Source organism: Ricinus communis, chromosome 3 (genome assembly GCF_019578655.1).
Source record: "Ricinus communis isolate WT05 ecotype wild-type chromosome 3, ASM1957865v1, whole genome shotgun sequence".
Taxonomy (NCBI): Eukaryota; Viridiplantae; Streptophyta; class Magnoliopsida; order Malpighiales; family Euphorbiaceae; genus Ricinus; species Ricinus communis.
This window is the reverse complement of record NC_063258.1, coordinates 21,724,763-21,737,921: the sequence shown is the minus strand read 5'-3', so window position 1 is coordinate 21,737,921 and position 13,159 is coordinate 21,724,763. Positions and strand designations below refer to the sequence as shown.

At 37.0% G+C, this 13,159-nt stretch overlaps 1 protein-coding gene across 1 annotated transcript; it reads left to right on the top strand.

Annotated features, from left to right (window-relative positions):
- The first annotated feature begins 3,253 nt into the window (after positions 1 to 3,253).
- On the top strand, positions 3,254 to 10,790 carry LOC125369577. Its single transcript, XM_048372356.1, has 6 exons — positions 3,254 to 4,186; positions 6,993 to 7,282; positions 9,468 to 9,893; positions 10,017 to 10,142; positions 10,262 to 10,536; positions 10,645 to 10,790. Exons 1-6 carry the CDS (start codon positions 3,254 to 3,256, stop codon positions 10,788 to 10,790), a joined length of 2,196 nt encoding a protein of 731 aa, XP_048228313.1.
- The last annotated feature ends 2,369 nt before the right edge of the window (positions 10,791 to 13,159 follow it).

Here is a 13,159-nt window from a genome sequence, read left to right as displayed (position 1 = left end):
ATGTAACATCGATCATATTTATGCTTGCTTGTTACCTTCTTTCTGAACCAGCGCAATTTTCTTCCTTTTCTCTGTTTATACTGGGGAGATTTCTCTGAATAAGAAAAATGTTTCTTCTTTTTTGCCTTGCACGTACAATGCTTATCCTTGCATTTGATTTGCAAATAATCCCGATTGCAGAGATTTTTCAACAGTGCTTCTCCTTTTGCAATCTTCTTGAATAGCTTTTGCTGCTCACACATTTTATCCAGAGTAGCCATTGTAAATTGCCAAATCTCTCCAAGAGAGATTTGAGTGATGTCTCGATGTGTGTCATCACCATTCTCGAATCTCGGGTGCATTTCTTAGGTAGAAGGCCCGGCGAAGGTGTACTTTAGATCATCACTGTTTGGACCAGCAAGTTCATAGTAAAGTTTAGACATATGAACATAGTGGTCTTCAAGATCTTTTCTTTTCATGGAACAACACTTTCTGTCAAAGTATTCTTGTTTGCCAATACTCCTCAACACTCTTACTACCTTGTACTAGATTTTGTAACTTGTTGTACAAATCCCTTTAGTAGTGCGATGGCACAAACCTTTTACGCATAATGCGTTCAACCTCATCCCATGAACCAACCCCGTGTTCCCATGACGCCTCGACCACTCACCAATTGATCCCACCAAATGGCAGCATAATCACAATATTCAACAACAGCAAGTTTAACCTTTTTAGACTCACTATAGTTATGACATTCAAAAACCCTTTCAACCTTCTTTTCCCACTCCAAATAAACTTCAGCACTCTTACCATGAAAAGATGGTATTTTCATCTTAATGCTACCCAAATTAGTGTCAATTTTGGGTTGGAGATTATGTCTAGACCCTTTAGACTCACTTTCTTGGTCATTATCAGAACCATCCCCTTTAGACGTTTTAGGCATATCATTCAATAACCTAGTTAATTTGTCATCTTGTTTTTGAAATTGTTTTGTCATATGTTCTACTACATCTCTCAATGTGTAAGCTAAATTTTCCAAAGTCAATGATGGTTGAGATGACATGGTTAAACCAAAAGACTAGGAAAGAAAACAAAAGAAAAGGACGTGATCAAGTGTTATACTCTGGAGATTTCTTATAGTTAAAGGCAAAACAAGAAAAGATCACTCCCTCACGTGTTTCACTCACAAAGAATTAAATTCCTTATAGAAATTAAATCAAATTGTTCTAGTAATCACTAGAACAAGTTTTTCACAACCTCTTAACGTTTATTAATTCTGAAGTTCAATAGAACACTCGTGAATCAATAAAACGAATTATAAGCGTGTGAACAAAACAAGCTTACAACTAATCGAACAAGACTCAATTAACCCAAAAGAAAAGCTTTTTAAGAGAAAACAAACAAAATTACCCAAATCAGAATTATAAGAATGAAGAACAGCTCCAATTAATTAAAAGGAATTGCGGAATGAATTAATCAAGAGTCAATTCTTCGAGAACTACCCAACACAAATGGTTAGGGTTAGTTTTCCGTTCCTTCACTTTTTTTATTTTTTTTGGAAATCTGCCTTTGTATGCGGGCAACAATGAAAATAGTATACTTTCTTTTTTATTTATAATGATGCGAACAAAAATTGAGATGAAATAGAAGACAGACTCTTTAATTGAAAAAAAATGAACCAACTAACAAGTTTGGCTCTGATACCAAATGATACGAATTTGAACCGGATACGTTCAAACACCAAGATAAGTAATGGTGAGAAAATCAAACTGATAAACGCTCTCTCTATTTAAGAGGAAGCACCCTTACCAATAAGTTCGAATTTGTCGCCCCAAGATCTAACTTGAAAGTTTGCAATTGATTATGGAACTAACAAACTTAGCAATAGAACTACTAAGCCCTTTAGTTATAAATAGATGAAGAATGTTCAAACAACTCAAGAAACTAATAAAAAGTTAATTGATTGATCAAACATGTAGATGTGAAACTAAAACAAACAAGTTAATTTAATCTCAAGAAATTCAATAAGGAACACCTTAAGGAATAAGAGTTAACAACTCAAATTAAAACTTCATTCGAAATGTATATTGATCTTATGTCCTTTAGCCGAAATACATAGCTCTATTTATAGAGTTTTGAAATGATTCTAACCCTAAAAGGACTAAGAGATAAGCAATAAAGAATCAAACCCTAAAAGACTTCTAATGCGGCTGCCTCCTTCTCTAAGCATAAGTGGTGGCTGCCCTAGGGTTAGGTGAGACCTCCAATGCTTCTAGAAACCCTAATGTGCAGCCCAATGCTTAGGGTGCGGCCCAATGCTTCTAGAAACCCTAATGTGCGGCCCAATGCTTAGGGTGCGGCCCAATGCTTCTAGAAACCCTAATGTGCGGCCCAATGCAAGTTTAAGCTTCATTAATAGCAATTAATGTCACTATCTTCAAGGCGTTGTTATCTTCATTAAAAGCACCATCATTAGCCATCTTCAAAACATGCTCCAAGTAAGAATTTAAGGCTTGCTTGAACTTTTTACTCCTTGCTCGTGTCATTGGTCCTTCATAGGCTAGTGGATCCATGCTAGTTGACTTAGATGCATCCTTGGTTGCATCATTTTTGGAGTTATTCTTTGTTTAATTTGCTGTTGGAATTTCAGTCTTTAGTGTGTAATAAAACCTTTGTAATCAGCCTTTAATAGCCGTTACAAAGATTTTCTTTATTTAGCACTTTTATTTGCTGTTTAATTAGGGATGTTACAAGGGAATGTGAATCCTTGTAGTTGGTCGATTTTTAGGAGGAAGTTGAAGAGTTTATCTATGGCCAAGTGTTATAGGCATTGAGAGTTGAAAACAAATCTGATTTCTTTGTTGAAATTGTTCTAAGTGTTTTACTTTGTGTTTACACGCCCTTTTGCTCTTACTACTTAGTGTTTGAGAGTAGAAGTTTGAGAGTGCTTTACTTAGTGTTGTGTTCTTTTATTTGTTCACTACCATTCAAAGTACTCAAACTCATTCCAAAAACGATCCTATTCCTTTCCACATCAATTGGTATTAGAGCTTAAGCTTTGGAGAGTGTGAGTTTCGTACAAAAAAAAACAGATTACGTTCTTTGAAAACAGTCTGAAGGTTTTGATTCGTATCTCCCTTGTTCCTGAAGATTTTTGAGTGTTTCTTGAGTTTAAATTGTTTTTCTCTTTGAGAGTTTTGTGATTGTAAAGTTACAAAATTTTTGAAGTCCGTTTGATATTTTTCTTGGTTGATTAAAATTGCACGCTATTGTAATGGAAACAAATCAGTCTAATTCTGAAATGTTGGCTGCTATCATGAAGCAACTTCGTGAGCTACAAGGAGACTTGAGGAAACATGAAGCTAGGATGGATGCCATTGCGGAACTATCCTTAAAGATGGGAGAACATGTTGGAGACTTGGAGAACACAGCAAGCTCCGGTGGGAATCCTACCTATCGAAATTTTCAAGAAGAAGATAGGAGTTTCAAATTGGAACTTCCTGAATTTGATGGCTCAAGTGATCCGGAAAACTTCTTAGATTGGGTTCGAAGAATGGAAAGTGTCTTTGATTATAAAGACTTTGATGATAGGAGGAGGTGTAAGATGGTTGTCCTTAGATTAACAAAGCTTGCTGGGCTTTGGTATGACAATCTAAAAGCCAAGAGACGAAGAGAAGAGAAAGAAAAGATCGAGTCATGGGAGAAACTCAAGAAGAAAATGGAGAGGCGTTGGGTACCACGTGAGTATGAGCAAGATCAATATGTCAAGCTAACTCGACTAACTCAAGGTGATCTCAGTGTTGATGAGTATGTTCGTGAATTTGAGAGGCTAGGCTTGATGTGTGACTTGCAAGAGAAGGAGCCCCTCAAGATTGCTCGTTTCACTAAAGGGCTGTCCAAACCCATCTCTCACAAGGTAGATCTTATGAGCTTTTCTACTTTTGATGAAGTTGTGAAAGTAGCTAGGAAGGTGGAAGCACAAGTGAAACAGGAGAAGCCTAAGGCGAACACAAGTGGCGTCAAGACTCCATATAAACCATACATACCTTTTAGGAAGAGTGAGTCTTCTTCTAGCTCTTCTAAACAACTTTCTTCTACTAATCCTTCAAAGTTTCAAAGTGGAAAATCTAGTTTTAAGCAAGAAGGATTCAAGAGGACTTGTTACAAGTGCCAAGAACGTGGGCATATTGCTAGTGAATGCCCAAAAGTAACACCCGAGTGAGGAGGATTCTTACGGTATGAATCCGAAAGTAACAATGAAGATGTTGAGGAGTATGATGCGGAGGAGAATGACAACCCTCTTGTGGAGTTGTTAGGAGAGTCTTACATTCCGAACCTCTCAAAGACATGCAGCAACGAGAGAACCTTTTCCATACAAGGTGATATGAATCAAGGCTGCCATGAGATTCCATTGCAAAGGCATGCACCAAAAGGTCCAAAATGGAAATGCAACTCATGCATGAAAACAAGAGTCCAACCTTATTGATGCAATAAAGACAAGAATTACAAATGATCCTTTAAGCTTTCAAGGAGGTCTGATGACAAGATCCAAGTCCAAAAGGATGCAAGAAGCTTTGTTGGGCTTAATTAAAGACATTTGGAGTGTTCGAACACAACAAGGCTCAACCCAAGATTTAGGATTGCAAAAAGGATCCAAAATCATCAATTTAGTGCAATAAGTTTGGGCTGAATTCATAGGTCCAATAAGATTCATTTGAAGCCTTTTTATTTTCATTTTTATCAGGTTTTTCTTAAGTTATTGATATGGACATGGCCAAGCTTAAAGATGGACTTGATGGAGAGGACAACAAGAAAACCAAAGATAAAGCTAAGGATCCATTGAGCATGCTACAAGGCCTAATTACAAGGTCAAGGTCCAAGAAGCTACAAGAAGCCTTAATTGGCTATATGCAAGATCGGGCTAGTCAAGGAAGCCCAATTGGTCATGCTAGGATAGGCCCATCTGAATGGGCTTTATTTAATGTTTTGCAAGTCCAAATACATGAAGACTAATGTGGGCTAATATTTGGGCTGAAATCTCTTCTTTAAGTTCAGAACAATGTTATTGCCTATTTTTCTTATGTGGCAGCTAGGGTTAATAGTTTTACTAGGGTTTATTATGTTAGGTGGCTATAAAAACGCCCTTTAAGTTGTGTTTTGGGAATTCGAATTTTGATAAAATTATAGTAGTTGTTTCCTTTGCATATTTGCTTGAATTCTTGAATTCTTGTTGAATGCATAAACCACTTATCAAGGAATTGATCTATCCTTGTGGCGTGTTAAGGGTTAGGGTTTAAAGAACTTAGTTTTCTTTAGGTTCTGATCTTGATCAACCATACATTGCAATCTGATTTAAGCGGTTCTTGGGTTTTGAAACTCAATTTGTTCTTGGGTTTCTAAGATAGTAATTCACGGGTTCATAATCATTAGGGTTCGTGGTTCTAATCCTTGGAGGTTCTTAACATTTGGTATCAGAGCTTTGGCTCTTAAATCAGGTTATTTATCCTTTTCTTTAAGTTATTGTTTGTTTTCCTTGAGTTATTGATATTGTTCTTGAAGTATTCTTGGTATTCTTGAGATCTACATTGTTTAGTTCTTGATTCTTGTAGTTTTTGATTCTGATTCAAAAAAAAAAACGAAACAAGAAAAGAAAAATATCAAATCCGAATTAGCAAAAAAAAAAACAAAAAAGGAATAGGTCTGATTGGTTTGATTGTCTTTGTTAGTGGAAAAAACGTATTTGGTGTTGAAATCATTATTCTTGGGGTGATTACATAGATATTAGGGTTGTTAAAAGGTTTAGGGAGATTTTCACAATCCTACATAAATAAGGATTTGGTGGCTGTTTAGGAAGATTCAAAGGGACATTAAATTCCAATGACCTGAGCCCTATACATACCATCTTATTTGAATTAATTCAGCTCTAAATTCGTTTTTGTCCTTCATTTATTCTCCTCTTTGTCCTTCATTTAAAGCATAAAGAAAACCTTCTTTGTGATTTTTACTTCCTAAATATGTTCCTTACATGTCTTATACATCAAATTGAAGTTTTAATTCGTTCTTGAGCTTGTTTCCAATGCTGTTTGGTTAGAGATTTCCATTCGGGTTGAAACTTGATTGCTTGGTTCTTGAACTTAATTTCTTGTTTCTTTCACCTTATTTTCGTTCCTTTTACATGCCCATTAATTCTTTTTGAGTTCTTCATTGTTCTTGATTCATTAAACACTTGTTCTTGTTACTGTTCCTCCTTTTTTTTTCTTGACTTTGCGTTTTGCCTCAACTAAGCTTTTTAGATCATAATTCTTGGTGCATTGCAAGCATAGTGAAATAACTTGATGTGTGGTTATTGATTCACATAAGAATCCTTGAAAACAAGCTGAGTGGTGTGAGTTTCAGCCTTGTGTGATCATTCTTGATTGTGCGAAACACGAGTGACCATCCCCATTAATTGAGAGTAAACACGTGAGGGAGTATTGGTGAGGTCCTTAATTTCCTTCGATTTTTTTTTTATTATTATTGCATACTAACTTTTATTGCAGCATGTCAAGTGGTTCTAGTGGAGGTAATAATGTGCCAACTACCGGCAATACCCGCGGCACAAATGCATGAAAATGAGAGAGTGCAAGGTGATCAACTTGATTCGAGGACGAATCATCCTAAAGAAGGAGGGAATGATATGGACATGGCCAAGCTTAAAGATGGACTTGATGGAGAGGACAACAAGAAAACCAAAGATAAAGCTAAGGATCCATTGAGCATGCTACAAGGCCCAATTACAAGGTCAAGGTCCAAGAAGCTACAAGAAGCCTTAATTGGTTATATGCAAGATCGGGCTAGTCAAGGAAGCCCAATTGGTCATGCTAGGATAGGCCCAAGTAAAGACACATCTGAATGGGCTTTATTTAATGTTTTGCAAGTCCAAATACATGAAGACTAATGTGGGCTAATATTTGGGCTGAGATCTCTTCTTTAAGTTCAGAACAATGTTATTGCCTATTTTTCTTATGTGGCAGCTAATTTCTCCTACTTCTTCAACACCTTCAACCTCATCCAGTCATCAAAATGAAGCCACATCATCAATGGAGATGAACCCAGCTTTCCTAGAGCCATGGTCACAACCAGAAGAACCTCCTCCATCAGATTCTCAATTATTGTCTCAAGAAATATCTCGAAAATCTCCTCGATGCTATTCATCTGACACACCTGGCCCATCACGACGCATTCGTCATAATTATGACATAAGTGAGTCAGATGACTCTGATGAAGACTACTCAGAACATGGACCCACCAATAAGCGTATTTGGTGAGGATCGGATAAGCCACTTACAAAAAGCAAGATGATCCACTAAGAAGATGCTCTATATTATTGTACTTAAAGTAGATAAAGCAAGATGCTCCACTAAGAAGATGCTCTATATTATTGTACTTAAAGTAGATATTTTGGCTTTTTATGTCACATGTTTTACTTCTTTATGAAAAGGAATATATTCCTTTCTAATGCGCATGCATTAAGCATAGTAGTCTTGCCAGGTGGTAAGAATTGGTGGTCTGTAAGTTTATCTTGACGTTTCCCCTTCTCCTATATAAATGGTCTCTATCACTAAGACCATTGTTAGTGATAGAGATGTTAAATTTCTAAGTCACTTTTGGCGTGTGCTATGGGGTAAGTTAGGAACTAAATTGCTTTATTCTACTACTTGCCATCCACAGACAGATGGACAAACTGAAGTTGTTAATAGGACTTTGATTCAATTGCTTCGTGCTTTGATTTCTAGGAATTTAAAATCTTGGGAGGATTTGTTGCCATATGTTGAATTTGCATATAATAGAGCTGTTCATAGCACTACACACACTTCACCATTTGAAATTGTATATGGTTTTAATCCTTTAACTCCTGTTGATTTGATTCCTTTACCTCTTAACAAGCTTGTTAGTGTTGAAGGTTCTTCTAAGGCAGATTTAGTTAAAAAGCTACACAAACAAGTTAAAGAGAGAATTGAGAAGCAAAATGCAAAAGTGGCCGAGAGGGTTAATAAAGGACGAATTCCAATGGTATTCCAACCTGGAGATTGGGTTTGGGTACATTTTCGCAAAGAAAGGTTCCCAAATCAAAGAAAGTCTAAACTAAGTCCGAGGGGTGATGGTCCATTTCAAGTCCTTGAGAGGATCAATGACAATGCCTACAAGATTGATTTGAAAGGTGAGTATAATGTGAGTGGTACATTTAATGTAGCTGATTTGAGTCCTTTTGATGTAGGTGATGAACTTGATTCGAGGACGAATCATCCTAAAGAAGGAGGGAATGATATGAACATGGCCAAGCTTAAAGATAGACTTGATGGAGAGGACAACAAGAAAACCAAAGATAAAGCTAAGGATCCATTGAGCATGCTACAAGGCCCAATTACAAGGTCAAGGTCCAAGAAGCTACAAGAAGCCTTAATTGGCTATATACAAGATCGGGCTAGTCAAGGAAGCCCAATTGGTCATGCTAGGATAGGCCCATCTGAATGGGCTTTATTTAATGTTTTGCAAGTCCAAATACATGAAGACTAATGTGGGCTAATATTTGGGCTGAAATCTCTTCTTTAAGTTCAGAACAATGTTATTGCCTATTTTTCTTATGTGGCAGCTAGGGTTAATAGTTTTACTAGGGTTTATTATGTTAGGTGGCTATAAAAACGCCCCTTAAGTTGTGTTTTGGGAATTCGAATTTTGATAAAATTATAGTAGTTGTTTCCTTTGCATATTTGCTTGAATTCTTGAATTCTTGTTGAATACATAAACCACTTATCAAGGAATTGATCTATCCTTGTGGCGTGTTAACCATACATTGCAATCTGATTTAAGCGGTTCTTGGGTTTTGAAACTCAATTTGTTCTTGGGTTTCTAAGATAGTAATTCACGGGTTCATAATCATTAGGGTTCGTGGTTCTAATCCTTGGAGGTTCTTAACAGTTATGGTGTGATTAGTTGTCTTTTAGAGTTACAAAATGGATGCACATAATTAGTCATAATTTGGAGTTACAAAAAGGATGCATAGAATTAGTTGTCATTTGGGAGTTACAAAATGAGTGACATCAATGTAAAAACAGCCACTTTTAATAAGTTTTAAGGGGAATTAAAGGGAGAAACGTGGGGAAGCTCAAAAGACATCCATTTAGGTTTCTTTGTCTTGTCTTGGCTATAAATATCAAAGCCAAATGCATTTGTAGATATAAAATTTTGAATGATAATCTTTGTTTGCTCTTTGTGAGTATTTTTGCTTAAGTTCTTGCATGAACTTTGAACTTATCAAACTATTTTTAGTTTGTGGCGTTCTCTAACCAAAATCTTGTGTTTGATTCATAACTTATCAAATCATACTTGGTTTGTGGCGTTTGGAGTTGAATTCAAGTGCTAGTTTCATTGTTGGAACTAGTTTTTCCTATCTTCACTTGAGGAGATCCTTGGGTTTTGGAATCATGATGATGATTTCCTATCACAAGGTGCAAGGTTCTTGATAAGACATGTGATGTGATTGTTGATGGAGGATCATGCACGGATGTGGCATCCACAGAACTTGTCAGTAAGCTTAAGCTTCCTCTTCGAAATCATGCTAAGCCTTACAAATTGAATTGGTTGAATAATGAAACTGGTTTGAAGGTCAAGAAACAAGCTTTAGTTTCATTTACAATTGGCAATTATCATGATGAATGTTGGTGTGATGTATTGCCTATGAGTGCATGTCATATTTTGCTTGGTAGACCATGGCAATTTGATAGAAATGCTGTACATGATGGTGTTTCTAATATATATACGGTTACTACCACGGGTGGAAAAAAGATTAGATTGTTGCCTTTGCCTCCTAAGGTTGAACCTATGGTGGAAAGGAGACCTAATTTTCTGATTTCGAGGAAAGAGTTCGAAAAAGAGTGTGCAATGGAGGGATGAGGGTTTGTACTTCTTGTTAAACCCATTTCTAATGTTGTTTCTTATGCCACTAACTCTTTGTCTTTGAGTCATTTGCTTGAAGAATTTTCTGATGTATTTCCTAGTGATTTACTAAAAGGACTGCCACCTTTTCGTGGGATTGAGCATGCAATTGACTTAATCCCGGGAGCCCCATTGCCTAACAAAGCAGCCTATCGGTGCAATCCCGAGCAAGCTAAAGAGTTGCAAAGGCAAGTGGAAGAACTAATGGAGAAAGGTTATGTGCGTGAGAGCCTTAGTCCATGTGAATGTGTATTGATAGTCGTGCAATCAATAACATAACTATCAAATATAGATTTCCTATGCCTAGGCTCCAAGATATGTTTGATGAATTGAGTGGTGCCAAAATTTTTAGCAAGATTGATTTGAGGAGTGGCTACCATCAAATGAGAATTCGAGAAGGTGATGAATGGAAGACAGCTTTCAAAACGAAACAAGGGTTGTATGAGTGGCTTGTCATGCCATTTGGACTTTGCAATGCCCCTAGTTCGTTCATGAGACTTATGAATGAGGTACTTCGACCTTTTCTCAATAAGTTCATTGTTGTATACTTAGATGATATTTTAGTATATAGCAAATCTGAAAGTGAGCATATGTTGCATTTGAGAGATTTATTTGAAAAATTGAGAACTCACAAGTTGTATGGAAAAATGGAAAAATGTACTTTCATGTGTAATAGTATTTCTTTCCTAGGATACATTGTTTCTAGTGAAGGGATACAGGTTGATCCGGAGAAAGTGAAGGCCATTTCCACATGGTTAGTTCCAAGGGATGTTCATGAAGTTAGGAGCTTTCATGGCCTTGCTTCTTTCTATATGTTAAGAACCTCCAAGGATTAGAACCACGAACCCTAATGATTATGAACCCGTGAATTACTATCTTAGAAACCCAAGAACAAATTGAGTTTCAAAACCCAAGAACCGCTTAAATCAGATTGCAAGGTATGGTTGATCAAGATCAGAACCTAAAGAAAACTAAGTTCTTTAAACCCTAACCCTTAACACGCCACAAGGATAGATCAATTCCTTGATAAGTGGTTTATGCATTCAACAAGAATTCAAGAATTCAAGCAAATATGCAAAGGAAACAACTACTATAATTTTATCAAAATTGAATCCCTCAAAACACAACTTAAGGGGCGTTTTTATAGCCACCTAACATAAGAAACCCTAGTAAAACTATTAACCCTAGCTGCCACATAAGAAAAATAGGAAATAACATTGTTCTGAACTTAAATAAGAGATTTCAGCCCAAATATTAGCCCACATTGGTCTTCATGTATTTGGACTTGCAAAACATTGAATAAAGCCCATTCAGATGTGTCTTTACTTGGGCCTATCCTAGCATGACCAATTGAGCTTCCTTGACTAGCCCAATCTTGCATATAGCCAATTAAGGCTTCTTGTAGCTTCTTGGACCTTGACCTTGTAATTGGGCCTTGTAGCATGCTCAATAGCTCCTTAGCTTTATCTTTGATTTTCTTGTTGTCTTCTCCATCGAGTCCATCTTTAAGCTTGGCCATGTCCATATCATTCCCTCCTTCTTTAGGATGATTCATCCTCGAATCAAGTTCATCACCTATATCAAAAGGACTCAAATCAGCTACATTAAATGTACCACTCACATTATACTCACCTTTCAAATCAATCTTGTAGGCATTGTCATTGATCCTCTCAAGGACTTGAAATGGACCATCACCCCTCGGACTTAGTTTAGCCTTTCTTTGATTTGGGAACCTTTCTTTGCGAAAATGCATCCAAACCCAATCTCCAGGTTGGAATACCATTGGAATTCGTCCTTTATTAACCCTCTCGGCCACTTTTGCATTTTGCTTCTCAATTCTCTCTTTAACTTGTTTGTGTAGCTTTTTAACCTAATAATACTTTGATCCAAATTACTTCATTGTATGCGTCCCGGACATCAAAACGATCGCGTTCCTGCTTTTATTATGCTTGGATTAATAGAAAACAACATGATTTCTCCCTTTCGCGAGTGGATTTACGTCTCATCCCGCTTGATTATCGAGCAACGCATCAACGGCACCGACCAAGCTTGTCAAATGCCTTCTCATGATTCCTTATATTAATCCTTGTTCCATTAGAAATCCTCGTGCCGAGAGGAACAAGGAATGATGGAGATCCCAATGGTCCATGTCCTGAAACTAGGCGCACCTCGATTCTCGTCGTTCACTCCTTCCTCCAAAAGATTTGACCGAGATCATTCGAGAATGATATCAATGCTCGATCAAAGAAATACTATTACACATGAAAGTACATTTTTCCATTTTTCCATACAACTTGTGAGTTCTCAATTTTTCAAATAAATCTCTCAAATGCAACATATGCTCACTTTCAGATTTGCTATATACTAAAATATCATCTAAGTATACAACAATGAACTTATTGAGAAAAGGTCGAAGTACCTCATTCATAAGTCTCATGAACGAACTAGGGGCATTGCAAAGTCCAAATGGCATGACAAGCCACTCATACAACCCTTGTTTCGTTTTGAAAGCTGTCTTCCATTCATCACCTTCTCGAATTCTCATTTGATGGTAGCCACTCCTCAAATCAATCTTGCTGAAAATTCTGGCACCACTCAATTCATCAAACATATCTTGGAGCCTAGGCATAGAAAATCTATATTTGATAGTTATGTTATTGATTGCACGACTATCAATACACATTCTCCATGTTCCTTCTTTCTTAGGCACTAAAAGAGCCGGAACAGCACATGGACTAAGGCTCTCACGCACATAACCTTTCTCCATTAGTTCTTCCACTTGCCTTTGCAACTCTTTAGCTTGCTCGGGATTGCACCGATAGGCTGCTTTGTTAGGCAATGGGGCTCCCGGGATTAAGTCAATTGCATGCTCAATCCCACGAAAAGGTGGCAGTCCTTTCGGTAAATCACTAGGAAATACATCAGAAAATTCTTCAAGCAAATGACTCAAAGACAAAGAGTTAGTGGCATAGGAAACAACATTAGAAATGGGTTTAACAAGAAGTACAAACCCTCCTCCCTCCATTGCACACTCTTTTTCGAACTCTTTCCTCGAAATCAGAAAATTAGGTCTCCTTTCCACCATAGGTTCAACCTTAGGAGGCAAAGGCAACAATCTAATCTTTTTTCCACCCGTGGTAGTAACCGTATATATATTAGAAACACCATCATGTACAGCATTTCTATCAAATTGCCATGGTCTACC

Excerpts from the sequence above, each read along its gene's own strand:
- LOC125369577 (XM_048372356.1), top strand. The coding sequence starts at position 3,254 with ATGGAAACAAATCAGTCTAATTCTGAAATGTTGGCTGCTATCATGAAG. Across the intron at positions 10,143-10,261 it reads CAAGCTAAAGAGTTGCAAAG|GCTCCAAGATATGTTTGATG; the intron begins GCAAGTGGAAGA and ends TCCTATGCCTAG. Across the intron at positions 10,537-10,644 it reads AGTATATAGCAAATCTGAAA|GATACATTGTTTCTAGTGAA; the intron begins GTGAGCATATGT and ends TTTCTTTCCTAG.